The sequence below is a fragment of the Cygnus atratus genome, chromosome Z, assembly GCF_013377495.2.
Source record: "Cygnus atratus isolate AKBS03 ecotype Queensland, Australia chromosome Z, CAtr_DNAZoo_HiC_assembly, whole genome shotgun sequence".
NCBI lineage: Eukaryota > Metazoa > Chordata > Aves > Anseriformes > Anatidae > Cygnus > Cygnus atratus.
This window is the reverse complement of record NC_066396.1, coordinates 51,478,332-51,493,248: the sequence shown is the minus strand read 5'-3', so window position 1 is coordinate 51,493,248 and position 14,917 is coordinate 51,478,332. Positions and strand designations below refer to the sequence as shown.

At 39.0% G+C, this 14,917-nt stretch overlaps 1 protein-coding gene across 1 annotated transcript in view; it reads left to right on the top strand.

The window, feature by feature from the left end:
- The window catches only part of RAD23B (RAD23 homolog B, nucleotide excision repair protein), a 42,449-nt gene extending 29,383 nt beyond the window's left edge, over positions 1-13,066 (top strand). Inside the window, exons 6-10 of the mRNA XM_035570959.2 lie at positions 641-768; positions 5,847-5,970; positions 7,707-7,834; positions 8,814-8,990; positions 10,834-13,066. Coding sequence (XP_035426852.1) covers positions 641-768; positions 5,847-5,970; positions 7,707-7,834; positions 8,814-8,990; positions 10,834-10,947 — 671 coding nt within the window. The 3' untranslated portion in view covers positions 10,948-13,066. The remainder of the gene's footprint in view (positions 1-640; positions 769-5,846; positions 5,971-7,706; positions 7,835-8,813; positions 8,991-10,833) is intronic.
- The last annotated feature ends 1,851 nt before the right edge of the window (positions 13,067-14,917 follow it).

Below are 14,917 nucleotides of genomic sequence, written 5' to 3'. Positions count from 1 at the left end.
GATAGTTTGTTCTCCTTAATCCTCACTAGGTTGAGAGATTCTCCTATACATAACTTCCAGTCTTCTGCCTGACTTGATTTGGTTCATGTTAAGTTGATTAAATTACTTTGCTTGTTGTCACCAGCACATAGACAATAGGCTGTTATAACTTGGTTGTAAGTTTTTGTCATCTTTCTAATCATAGCTTAGTGTAAAGACTTTGTCTGGGAATCTCTCAATGGCTAGAGTTTGACAAGTAGCTTTCTGGCTAGAAAGCCTGATTTCCAGGCTTACGCTGAAGGAGACTTTTCTTAATTACATCAGGAATGAATGGAATGGTAGCTGTAAGGATTGAACAGCATAGAAAGGGAATATAATCTCAACTATGAACACAAAAGTGTAAAAAGTTCTGCTTTTTTTTAATAGAATTTCACAGTGTGTTCATTACCTTGGAAGTCTACTGTTCCAATCAAATGCATAATGAAACCACCAGAATATATTTGGAGTTAAAGCCACAGAGCCATGGCAAGGTTAATACAAGGTGTTCTTTACTCCTCATTGAGTGACTCAGATTTGGGTAGAAGTGACATTTCTCCATTGAAACTTTTTTGTGCTTTTCTTTTGCCTTATTCCCTTAAAATGGTAATCATGTTACTTCTAGTGACAGGTCAGTCCTATGAGAATATGGTGACTGAAATCATGTCAATGGGCTATGAACGAGAGCAAGTAATTGCAGCATTGAGAGCCAGCTTCAACAATCCTGACAGAGCGGTGGAGTACCTTTTAATGGTGAGTAATTTATTTCATGTGTACTCTGCTCTTTCATTGTTTAGTTTGTCCTCATTAAATGAGAATTTTAACTTTGATGTACTTGTTATTTTGATTATTGTTTTTCAGGATCATAATGTGCTGCTATAGGAAATAATGAAGTTGTCTTTAGCTACATCTATCACTACTTCTTTTTATTCTGTGTTGATTGTTGTGGTTATATCCGTAAAGTATGCCCAATTTCAGTGATAGTTGTAACTGCTAATGACTGGCTCAAGAAGTGATTGTTGCAGCATATTAGTGACAGTACTATAGCTGTATTTTTGTATTAGTATATGTAACTTCACAAGGGCATCTTAAAAATTCCTGTTTATCATTCTTACTAATCATGCACAATGTTTATATTAACGTATTCTGCAAATAGAAAGATTCACGAGGTGTTTTTTTCTCCTTTTTTTTTCTTTTTTTTTTTAAAGTGTGCTCAATTTTTAACTGGTGTTTTAATTTAAGCAGCATTCTGGACAAGAAACAATTTCTTGTTTTACAGACATAGTTTCAAGGGTGAAATGAACCCTTCAAATACCTTGAACAGAATATGAGATAGACTGATAGGAAAGCTGATATCCTGACCTCTTGTAAAGCTTCTATTTTGTAAATTAATTTTTTTCTTGAATAGTTATAACTACACATCACCAGCATGGCTGCTACTCACATTAATGATGCCAAGACTTTGTAACCCACAGTTTTTAAACGGGCAACAAACATTTTGAATACGTGGTTGTAGACAGTCAAGTTCTCATGAGGTATTGGGCCAAACAAAGGTGATGAATATTGTGTTGCCCTAAGGGCAAATACCAGTCCAGCTGCTGTTCGCCTGAATATCTCAAATATTTGTTCTTCATGCTTTACAAGTGTTGGTTTTACTGTACGTTCATTGTGTATTTGGTCTGTGCATAAATCCAGTGCCTCCTAGAAGTGTTGCATTTGCTGTGCATGCCCCAGTCGTGTATGCTGTAGTGCCTTTACAGTCAGAATGGTATTTCCCTGCTCTAGCTTATTCCTGTTCAGAAAGCACTGAACAGAAACAGAGCATCCTTGCAATGAATTTCAATGCATGGCATGTCTACCAAACTGATTAGGTCTGTTTGTACTCAGCAGTTCATCTCTTTTTCAGTAGGTCCTTATGTTTAAAATGAGTCTTCCTGTTAACACAAGCTGATCCCTTCCTGTTTCATGTTATCCCTTACTGAAAATATGTTCTCTTCATTCTTCTTCTAGCAGTTGGAAAAAGGAGTAGGGAGAAGGAGTTTTGCTCTTAGAGAACATATTAGTGGACATACTTCTCTTTTCCTCCTAGAAAAACACTGTTGCTGCAAAAAGTCTTTTAGATTGTTCTTAGTCTGATCTAAACATACTCCTTACCATCCTCCTGCATCAAGAAGGCTTTTCTTTAGTTGGTACTGGTCCACTGATTGCACAGTTCTTTGATCTCCTATTTTATCAGACTCCAAACAATCATCAGTGTTATCTTTTAGATACTTTGCAGAGTAGTGTTAGGAATTTGAGCTCTTAAGTGTATTCCACTATCCTGCTTTAAAGAGTCGGTATGAAAGCTGTGCCTGTGAACTGTTGGAAAGAAAAGGTCAAGAGAGTATCAGTGCTTAAACTGTAGCTGTTCCCTAGATCAGCACTGAAGATTCCACTTGCTGTCAGTAATTCAGATGACAAGCTGTTCAGTTTTCATGGCTGAGGATCTAGATTCTCTGTAATCCTGTATGCCTCAGCTGTGTTTGTTGGAAGTTCCAGTTCCAAAACACTGTTTCTTATGCCTCAGACGCGTCTTTGGGAGGCGTTTAGATTCAAATCTGGTTTTGACCCAAGGATTTCCTAATCCTTAATTAGGAAGGAGTTCTGTCTTTCATCCAACCATCAGACCATTGCTTGCAACCTCTTTGTTTGGGAATGTGTATATTCCTTGGGCTGGGCCTGATGTGGTTATTATGTGCCCCTGTGGTGAAAAATGACAGCTAAAAAACTGCTCCAGTGCTTAGTTAAACTGTAAACAGATTTAATCCACCATAAGGCAAAAATGCCCTTCTCACAATCCAAGCACTGTTTACATTCCAAATTAATTTTATATGAATTGATACCATGATTTATTATGTTTTGTATAGCTGAATAAACCAGGTGCATACATCTCACTAGTCTCATCTGAGTACCATCATACATAGTCTTGTTTTTTTTGGATAGTTAGACTTCAAGATTGTATTAAAGAGTTGAGACAATGTTCAAAATGATAAATTCTCAAAGTAAATTTGGTTACACTAGTTTCCATAGTGCTTCTATTTCAGAGCAGCCTTAAAGTTTAAACAAACATCTGCTGTTTGGTATGGATACAGATTGCAATGACTACATAAGCCTGTGAATACATGAAGTGAACCTGCAGTTTCAGGAGATTGATCCCAAATTCATAGAATCATGGAGCCATAGAATGGTTTGGGTTGGAAGGGACCTCAGAGATTATATGGTTCCACACCCTCTGCCATGGGCTAGGACACCTCCCACTAGACCAGGTTGCCTAACTTCCACATCCAACTTGGATTTCAACACTTCCACTTCCAGAGATGGAGCATCCACCAGTTCTCAGGGCAATCTGTTCCACTGCCTTACCATCTTCATAGCAAAGAATTTCTTCCTAATGTCTAATCTAAATCTGCCCTCTTTTAGTTTAAAAACGTTACCCCTTGTCCTATCACTACATACTCCATCATACAATAGTTCATACATTATGTTTGGATTCCCAGAAGTAACTGATTTGATGTGAAAAGGTATTTATGCAGTGCTCTGTAAAGCCGTGCTAAAAGAGAGTTACAAATCATGTCATGAATGTAATTTTCTCCTCCCTCTGTGGAAGGATGAAAGTGTAGCAAGCTGATCAAGACAGATAAAGGTAATAAAGTGTGTGACTGGAAAAAATGTATTTATTACACCAAGTGGCTTAAATACGGACTCAGTGTGTTAGTTGGCTTATATCTTGATGTGCTTCTTTAGATAAGGCAAGGTTTTTCCTGGAACACTGTGCAGTTCTACCTGTTTAGATATGGCCTTTATATTATCTGCATATTTGTCCCTTTTGTTCAGCTACAGCAATGAACGTATCATGTGAAGAACACATATTACAGCAGAATTTTCAATCTACATTACCTACCACTGACTTCTATGGTAGGTTTACCTAACCTCTTACTTGTCTGGTTACAGTGATGTGGTGGTTTAACCCTGGGAGGCAGCTAAGCACCATGGGTTCGCTTGCTCACTTCCCCACAGTGGGATGGAGAAGAGAATCAGAGTAGTAAAAATGAGAACACTTGTGGGATGAGATAAAGACAGTTTAACAGGTGAACCAAAAGCTGCTTGCACCAAAAGCTGCTTGCACAAGTGAAACAAAACTAGGAATTCATTCACCACTTCCCATCGACAGGCAGATGTTTATTTGTTTCCAGGAAAGCTTCATTACGTATAAAGTTTATTTGGGAAGACATATGCTGTAACTGTGAACATCTTCTCTTTCTTAGTCTTCTCCCAAATCTTTTATTATTGAGCATAGCACTATGTGGTATGGAATATCCTTTTGGGCAGGCAGAGTCAGATGTCCTGGCTGTGTCCCCTCGCAGATCCTTGTGCACCCCCAGCCTCCTCGCCGGCAGGGTGGTGTGAGAAGCTGAAAAGTCCTTAGCTCAGTGCAAACACTGCTCTGCAGCAACTAAAAACATCAGTGTGTTATCAACAGTATTTACAGATCCAAAACATAGACTCATACAACTACAGTGAAGAAATTAACTCCATCCCAGTCAAAAACAGTACCACTAATATTCTGTGTTTTTTTTCAACCCTCCCTGTTCCTTATGTCTAGCTGTTCCCAAATGGAAGGGTGCTTTTTTTTCCTTTGCATTGGGTGAAATATATTCTGTTACACCAGTGCTGTTGTCTTCCCAGACTGTTCTCAATTTTTTGTGCCCTGGAAATTCAGTGCTTTGAGGTAAAAGATCTTGTGTAGTCTTGTCCCTTTGGGGTTGGGTTTACATAGCTTCACCAGTTGATTCTCTCTGTGTGTAAGGAGGTTTACTGCTCTTTGGAGTGTGCCTCTTTTGGGTTCCTCTCTGGCAATTCCCCTTACCTGTACAACAAGGCTGTAGTCATATAGGAATCTTTCTTCGTGTCTATCCCACGCTAAGGTGCAAGAGGTTGCTCTGAAGAAGGGCACAGAGGTAGTTTGTAGGCTGCAGGGAGGAGGATGGAAAGGGCAAATTTGGTGCAGGAATTCAGTGTCAAAGAGCATGGTTAGGGTGGTAAGGGTTTCCTTGTAGGACAAAGGTGGTAGGGTAAGGTCTGTCTGGGCTGCATAACCTGCATTCTAATATAGTATAATTTGTCATTTCTAGATTTGTTAGGTTCATTGCCTTGAGCAATTCATAAATAGGTAATGCTGTTTGCGTACAGCAAACTAAACAAAATACAAATTAACTATTTCTCTTTACTGCTGAAAGTTTGATAACTTGACGTCCTTTTCACACATAAGATAGAGTAAATGACAATCGTCAAGCTGTTCAGTTGAAAAAAGAGGTCCAGAGAGCTATGATCTTATCTCTGCTTAATATCTTGCCAGAAAAATGGATCAACTATATGGCTATAATCTCAGCTAGCATTGTGTACTATGATTCTGTTGCTGTAATGTAACTCTAACTAAATGCAGTGTTATAATATGCTATGGTGTTATGAAAATAAACTTTTCTACTTATGTCAAATACTTCGGAACACAATTCAAAGCAAGTATTTGTTTACTGTCTTGCATGTGCTTTTAAACTGATGCATTACATGCTTTACCAGCTAGCTATACAAACCACATGTTTTCATTGTCAAAAATAAATCATTCTTGTCACGGTATCCTCTTCCACCTGTAAATGCACCTGTCACAGCATCTTGCGTTGTATTTGCAGTGAAAACGTTAACATTTTCGCTTTGTTCTAAAGAGTAAATAATACATGCAGTAAACCAAATATTTTTTAGCGTTCTGTAGGTAATAATGTCAACTGTGGCTTTAGGGTATACCTGGAGATAATCAGGCTGTGGCTGAACCCCCTCAAGCAGCGAGCACTGGTTCCTCTCAGTCTCCAGCTGTGGCAGCAGCCGTAGCAACTATACCTACAACTGCTAGTTCATTAGGAGGTAAGAAAGATTATATCTGAGAAGATGTGATAAACATATGCATTTAAGCACTTTGTGTTTCAGTGAATTTAAGTTCCATGGGCTGATTAAAGTGAATTGGATAAGAACTGTAACATGAAAATTTCGTAAGTGTGGTACTTGCTTAGAACAGATGGCTTTTTTATATGTGAACATATCTGGAATAACACATGAAATGTCTAATAGTGCAGTGATCTTGCACCGTTCCTTCAATTCAGTATCTTAGGTTTAAATGTAAGACCACAAATGTGGGGGCAGTTGTACTTTCTCCCACTAGCTTCTAACTAGAAGTTCTAGCTTCCTACTTTTGTGTTTCCCTGTGCACTGTTGAGTGTGACTATTCTAATACATTTACCACTTGGAAGTTGGAATATCACGGAGGAAACATACAATAAGGCAGTCAAATGTAGCGCCTGTGAGACCTACCATGAGCTGGGACTCCTTGCGCTGCAGTGCGCCATGTGGACAGAGGGTTTAGGGCCTGCTGCAGAGAACTGTCTGAAGGGGAAATAAATACATGAAAGGAGTATAGTCAGTGAGTAGGAAAAGTCTGTCTTGGTCTGTGGCAGAGACAATGTCCAAGGTGTAAGCCTTGTTAGAGGACAGGGTATTAAACACGCAGGTAGGACTGACAGGTAGTCATGGCATCATCTGTAAAGAGAGAGTGGGGGAATGGGATGTTTCAGAGCACTTCTGACTGTTACAAATTCAAGGCAATACCTAATAGCACAAGGTATATGGGATGCTAAGACTCACTTGAGAAGGAAAGAAGTGACTGATTGCAGGAGGTGGTACTCAGTTGTAGATGTAGAGACCAGACATTAGCTGGCTACATGTCTCAGAGTGAGGTTACTCAGAGATAAGACATAAAGAGAAATCTGATGGAGATCAGGGACAGAAGCCTGTTGGATCTTCAGAGAAGGCTGGGTGAGAAGAAAAGGCTTCGTTTAACTTTAGTAGAAAGAATTCTCGGTTAAAGCTATAGAGTTAGTGTGAGTGTTGTGGTTTAGCCCGGCTGGCAGCCAAACACCACACAGCCGTTCGCTCACCCTCCCCCCTCCCTCTCCAGGATGGGGGAGAGAAACGGGAAAGTGAAGCCTGTGAGTTGAGATAAAGACAGTTTGTTGAGACAGGAAAAATAATAACAATAACAATAATAATAATAATAATAGTATTAATAGTAATAATGTGTACGAAACAAGTGATGCACAATGCAATTGCTCACCACCCGTTGACCGATGCCCAGCCTATCCCCGAGCAGCCGCCCCCCCACCCCGGCTAGCCACCCCTATATATATTGTTCAGCATGACGTCAGATGGTATGGAATACCTCTTTGGCCAGTTTGGGTCAGCTGTCCTGGGTCTGTCCCCTCCCAGCTCCTGCTGCACCCCCAGCCTGCTCGCTAGCAGGACAGAGCGAGAAGCTGAAAAGTCCTTGGCTTGGTGTAAGCACTGCTCTACAACAATTAAAACATCAGCGTGTTATCAGCGCTCTTCTCATCCTAATCCAAAACATAGCACCCTGCCAGCTACTAGGAGGAAAATTAACTCTGTCCTACCTGAAACCAGGACAGTGAGGAAATAAGCTCTTTTATTTTTCAGTGGGGGGTATATTGTCCACGTTTGTGTTCTGTTTCTGTCTACAATTATAACGTAGGTATGCATTTTATAACAGTCTTGCTAACTTTTTAAAAGCATGTTAATTCACTGTTTGTCAGGACATCCACTTGAGTTCTTGCGAAATCAGCCTCAATTCCAGCAGATGAGACAAATCATCCAGCAAAATCCTTCTTTGTTACCGGCATTGCTACAACAGATTGGACGGGAAAACCCTCAGCTACTACAGGTGAATCTTTAAATAACAAAATAATGCTACTAATTTTGATTTAGACTTAGAAAAAAGGGAGATGTTAATGTTACATAAGATAACATGTTAATAGCAGTTCCATCATGCTGTTGTTGGCTTTTCATCAATTGTCGCTGTATGGAACATCGAATCATAGAATGGTTTGGGTTGGAAGGGACCTTAAAAATCACCTACCTCCAACCTCCCTGCCATGGGCAGGGACACCTCCCACCAGACCAGGTTGCCCAAAGCCCCATCCAGCCTGGCCTTGAACACCTCTGGGGATAGAGCATCCACAGCTTCTCTGGGCAACCTGCTCCACTGCCTTGCCACCTTCTGAGTGAAGAATTTCCTCCTTATATCTAATCTAAATCTGCCCTCTTTTAGGTTCAAGCCATTACCCCTTGTTCTATCACGACACTCCCTGACAATGAGTCCCTCCTCAGCTTTCCTGTAGGCCCCCTTTAGGTACTGGAAGGCTGCTGTAAGGTCTGCCCAGAGCCTTCTCTTCTCCAGGCTGAACAACCCCAACTCCCTCAGCCTGTCTTCATAGAAGAGGTGCTCCAGGACTTTGATCATCCTCATGGCTCTCCTCTGGACTTCTACTAATATGTCCATGTCCTTCTTGTGCTGGGGTCCCCAGAGCAGAACGCAGTGCTCCAGGTGGGGTCTCACGAGAGCAGAGCAGAGGGGGACAGTCGCCTCCCCAGCCCTGCTGGCCACGCTGCTTTTGATGCAGCCAGGATACGGTTGGCTTTCTGGGCTGCCAGCCCAAGAGGGGAGGGTCACTGCAACTGAACTTAAACATGAAATTGAATTTCTTTTGTTTGGATTTAATCATGTTTTACTACACATTTTTACGCTTGCTTTTGGCTTTATAATTTACTGAAAATAATAAGTATTCTTACTTGCTTGTCGGCAGAACTAAAAATGCTTTATTTCAATATATTTCTTCCTTTTATTCTCCTATGCATCACAGCAAATAAGCCAACACCAGGAGCATTTTATTCATATGTTGAATGAGCCAGTTACAGAGTCCCGCCAGGGCTTAAGTGGCAGTGATGATGGTGCCAGCACTGGAGGAGTAGCAGAAGCTGGAAATGGTCATATGAACTACATTCAAGTAACACCTCAGGAAAAAGAAGCTATAGAAAGGGTAAGTCTTTCTGCTTTTAAGTGTTATTTGGCTTTTTTTTATGGTGTTCACTATGTTTTTTGTATGCTTACAACATGCTTTAACTTATGCTATGTTTATTATTTTATGTTCAGTGGTTTTGAATGATTTTTGATATTTCATAGTTGGTGTAGCCTAGTTTATCAAATCACATCTCTTCTTGCTCTATAGCCAATGAGTATAAAATCTCTTGAGTCCTTACTTGAAAGATGCAGAGCCTTGTAAGTGATCAGATGCCATCTCTAATAATTGATGACTGAATGAATTTCCCAGAGGAAAGGGACCCTCATGCAAAAGTCTCAGACAGTACTATTTAAGGTAGTGGTAACTATGATGGATTTCCAGGTACAAAGGAGTGTCTGCATGGTCATTCTTTGCAAACTATTGGGATAGTTAAAGCTCTCATAGTTAAGTAGACTAGTTAAAGTCACTTCTTAACCAAGTTATTTGTCTGTCCATTAGAATTAGTTAATTACAGCTTTTTACACAGGTAAATAACGTCTATAAAAATACACTTTTGAGGGTGTACTGCATTCATAAATACCATGTGTAGCACTCACTAAATATGGATTTACATAGATGGCAACGCCTCTGAGATGTTTTTTTTTTTTAAGATCAAACTGTGAAGAATTACGTCATAGTGTAGTAACATTTCTGTTGTTTATCAGAGATTTTTTTTAACTGACAAAGCGAAAGGTTTTGTAAGGATTATCAGAAAAACCCTTTAACATAGGTGTCAACTTCCTAAATGTCAAGAAAATGGACATTAGACAAAATTAGTATAATAAAACTGCTCGCTTACCTCTTGACAGATCGTCTCTAGTCTGCTGTATTTCCTTTTAAAACCATTTTATGCAGTAGAATATTACCTCTACAACCTGTTGCAAAATCCAACAAAGTGGGGATGTGTGCCTCTTCCTTTTTCCATGAAAAACACACCTTAAAACTTAGGTGTCATAGTGCTATAGCTGACACCTTGATGCTGTTTGTAGGCACAAAAATCTAAGAATGGTTTATAAGTGATAAAAGGAAGTAGTTTCTTGCAGAGATTTGATCTGTCCTATATGTAAAATGTCTTGCCGGTGCTCTGAGGATTTTAAGAAAATCCCTAAATGACAGTATTTACTTGCCTTTGGCTAAAACAAAGATTGTTTTGCTGAGTTTTTTCTAAGTGCAAGCTACACCCATTTCCACTGTAACAATCTCTCCTCTAGTACTCTAATGCCTGTTTGTCAGTGTGTCCCAGACATCAGTCCACTGACTTTTGAAGAACAGATTACGCTCAACTGTCTTCTCATAGCTGAAATTTTTAGTCATTTTTTTAAAAAAGTGAAAGCCAGTTAAAACAACTGAAAGTATGGCATAATGTGGTATGTTGTGCTGTCTGCCAGTGATGCACAAATGAGAGGCTGGGAGATCTTGCTATAGGCAAGTTTTGTTAAAATTGCTGAGCTTTGTATAATTAGTAGCTTAAAATGAGCATTGTTTCAATGTTTTTTCAACAGCAATGCAAAGTGGGTTACTTCCTGACATTACTGTGACCCAAGTCTGTTTTAGCGACTTACTGTGGTAGTGAAAGAAAAGTGATATAATTCATGGTGCTTCCTTAGACTCACATAAATCACTTTTTCAAATAAGAACTTAGTTTTGGTTAGTAAAGACAGAGGCAACACCTTCTAACTCTGCTCACTAGAGGTTATATTGAGCTAGACAGCAGTGTTGTTTAAGTAAAGCATTAATTGCTTAAGTGGCATCTGAAGATACTAGACATACAAAGAAGCTTATTGTACAAACTGTGCTTTCTAAACATGTTTCTTTTCTTCAGTTAAAGGCATTAGGATTTCCTGAAGGACTTGTGATACAAGCATATTTTGCTTGTGAGAAGAATGAAAACTTGGCTGCCAATTTTCTTCTACAACAGAACTTTGATGAAGATTGAGAGACTTTTCTTTTTTTTTTTTAAATCTCACACCTCACACCAGTGCATTACACTAACTTTGTTCACTGGATTGTCTGGGATATTTGGGCTTATATTCATAATGCTTGGTGTATGGTATAAGGGTGGGGGAGAAGAAAATGTAGGAAACAAAGAGAAAAGTAAGTAAGTAAGTATGTCTGCTTTAAATTAGCAGATGCAGCAAATTACACAATGTAAAATAATATTCAACCAAAAATCAGCTTCTGCAGGTATTTAGTTCCTTCTATAAACTGTAGTTTAACTTTTTTTTTTTCCTAGGGTTTCATTCTTACTGTGTTAGTTCCAGAAATGTAGTGTAATGCCCTACTTCGTGCTCCTTTCTACTTAATATTGGTATTGGAAATAGCCTATACTACCTAGATTCTACAATCTGTATTTCATGGCAACACTGGATAGCAGCTTTGCAAAATCTAAACGATCTGGGCAAATGTAAACATGAATGCCAAAATATGGGTAGTTATTTTCCTGTTTCAGATTAGCTCAATTAATGCAAGAAGCCCGTTAATTTTGTTTAATGCTGGATTAAAAAAGGTTTTCTTCAAATGAAAACCTATTTCAGTTAATCATCTTGATCATTAATTGAGAAATCCCTCCACCCCCCCCATAATCTGAGAAGCTATATACAGACAGGTAAAATTATTCTTCTGTTTACAACTTTTCTTTTGGGGAGAATTGATAGATAACTAATTACTGTTCACTTTAATGTTATGTTGCTGTAAAGGTTTTAAAAGCAATAGATTGCATGTTTGGTTTTGTTATATGCGCTCCTGTGAATTGAATATTCTTTTTCTGCCAACAAACAAAATGCAAGCTTCAGTTTTGTCCGCAGCAGAGAGACTTCATTTACCATCAAATCAAATTTCACTTTCATACTTTTGTTGGACCAACTTTTACAAAAGAAAATAAAAATACAGTTGTAAGCATCTGAAGATACTGGCAATCTGATCTTGAGTAGATTGTAATGATCAAGCTATTTCTGACCAGTAAGGACTTTTTTTTGGATGCATTTACTTTATGAGGAAAAGAGTTTAGAACTTGCGTTGTCAAGCAAACAATCAAGTTACTGCAGTCCAGAAAGAGTCTGCAGACATAACTTCCTTTATATTGAAAATAAGCTCTGATTATATAGTTTTGAATTTTACTTCTTGTACCTACTTACCATTTACTTCATTTAGTCATCACAAAATGTAATGTCTTCTTTTAACATACATTGACTTTTAGAGACAATTTTGCCCATCATTGCAGTACTAGTGGTGAAAACAAATACCATTTTTAACTAAAGTTATTTTGTTCATTCTTTATGTGTGATCACAACTTGGGGATCTTTTGACTTTTTACTGTTGTACTCCAATTAGCTGGATTACAAATTTATCTCTATAGTAACCAAGAAGATATTAGTATCATTAGTGGTACAGCAGTGAGCTGTTGTACCACTAATGGTATTAATGATTTAGTGGTATAACCAAAGAAGGATTTTCTGCTTAGATTGCATAGCAGTGGGTTTAACAACTACTTAAGCTAAAAATACAAGTCAAGTGTCTGAGGAAAAAGGTGCAAGAAACACTGAAGCATTTGTATTTTGTTTCCTCGTTGCTTGGCCATAGTCTGTAAATAATTATCTGAATCAAATAATTAAATGTATTAAAACCTTTTTCTTTTTATCCTTAAACATCTGTGATATTTTTCCAGATAGTGTGTATGGTAGTTATTCAGATTTTATTCTTTTAAGACTTCATAGGTGCATATTGTTTATCGGTGATGCAACCAAAATTGTATCGGTAGAAGTGATACTGCTAAACAGAAAATAAATCTTTCATAATGCTTCATTTTGCAGAAGTTAACATTAAGACCTGAATCATCCAGTAGGTTTTAACTAGGCAGAAATATCAGTATATTTATGGATTTCAAGAGGTTGATTTTAATGATGTAACACTCTGCCGTTAAAAAGGGGATAATTGTTATCTGTAAAAGGAGCAGCTGCCAGATGCTTGAAAAATGCCAGATAGATTCAAGTATTTCCTGAATGTACTTTACTACATAGCTGATACATAAATAAAAGAAAAGCTTTTAGTTTGTGGGAGTCTTTTGTACTGATGAAATTGTTTGCTATCAGAAATAACCATTCCTTCTCAGGAAGATGGAGAGGAAATGAAGAATGTCTGTGGGTGTGTCAGTCTGCTCCCTTCAGTTACGATTCTGAAATGCTGACTCATAAAAGCATTTGAATTAAAGACTGTTCAGCTTTGTCTTTGTAAAGGAGCTGGTCATTTGTAACTCTGTATGCAGACTGACTGATGGGTTTGTAGTGGCTATGATTGAAGCCTTACTAGTAGTTATGTTCCCATTTTCCAGAAGTGGAATGGTGTTCATACAACTTCTGATGACCCGTTGTCTGATTTTTATACGCTAGCAAAAAATGTACCTGTTCTGTGGGACCCCCAGCACAAGAAGGATGTTTTTCTGTCGGAAAGGGTCCGTGGGAGGGCTACAGAGTTGATAAGAGGGTTGGAGCACCTCTCCTATGAAGAAGGGCTGAGGGAGCTGGGGATGTTCAGCCAGAAGGGGGATGGCTCAAGGGTGACCTTATTGCAGCTTTTCAATACTTAAAGGGGGCTTACAAAAAGATAGAGTGACTTTTTGCCTGGGCAGACAATGACAGGACAAGGGGGAATGGTTTTAAGCTAAAAGAAGGGAGATTTAGATTAGATATAAGGAGGAAATTCTTCACTTAGAGGGTGGTAAGGCACTCGAGAAGCTGTGGATTCCCCCTCCCTGGAAGTGTTCAAGGCCAGGTTGGATGGGATTTTGGGCAACCTGGTTTACTGGGAGGTGTTCCTGCCCATGGGATGGGGTTGGGGGGTGGAACTAGGTGAGCTTTAAGGTCCTTTCCAACCCAAGCTGTTCTATGATATGGTTCTATGAATACTGGAACACTTGCCAAGGAGAACCAGTATCTCTAGCTGCAGCTGAAAAGGAAGAATATATGGAACTTACAGCGTTGAGAAGGTAAGTGTGACCTGAACAAGCTGTGTGAGCACACTGCTCCCTGCTTCTTACCAATGACTGCCAGGAATTGTCTACATGGAGTGCTTTTCAGCTTGTTCACTGAAGATCTCTTAGGCATTTGGGATAGTTATACTGTTGTATATACTTCTGCAGCTGTGTCTAGAGACCTAGAATGAAAAGTTTCTTCTGCTTGCAAAATAGGTACCTTTCTATTTTGATAAGGCTCGAAGCATTAATGCAAATACTGTATGACACAAAGGGCAAGGAGCAACATCCTTGAGATTCTTGTTGCCTGAGATAGGGATTTGAGATGTGGTAGACCAGGAATAACCACATGTTACAGCAGGCAGCTGTTTGCTATCCCAGGGGATGGTTTCACAGCTACCCTTGTAATGTGAAGCATTTAACTCTTAAAATGTGCAGCAGACAAAGTTGAAAAAATGGGGCAGCATCTTCAAAGTTCTTGTGTGTCCGTTTCTGTAGAATTGGCAAAGAATCTTTTAAAATCAGTTATATATTTTTAGTGATATCTTTGAATTAAACTTGCATCCCCCTTCCGTTCATGCACCCATGTCTTTACCCTAAATCTCTCTCTTAAAATTCTCTCTTCCCTATTGGAGAAAACGTGAGCTGCAAAGGAGATGCCGTCAGCTCATGTTAGAGAATGGAAGAAGAAAAATTCAGAAGCAGAGGTTAAGGAGTTGGATAAGGAAATGGTCAGTCTTCGTTCTGAGTTGCATATTAAACAAAACAGTGAATACTGAATCGCTTGGACAGTAGAGGTTTTCTCTGTAGAGAGGTTAGGCTGAAGAGTAGAGCCTGCATCTGGTTGGAGAGCAGTAGTGTTTGTGAAAGGGCATTCCTGGAAGAGTTAAAAAGTGTATTGAAGGTTGAGAGGAGTGGCGTGATGCAGCAGTACTGAGTG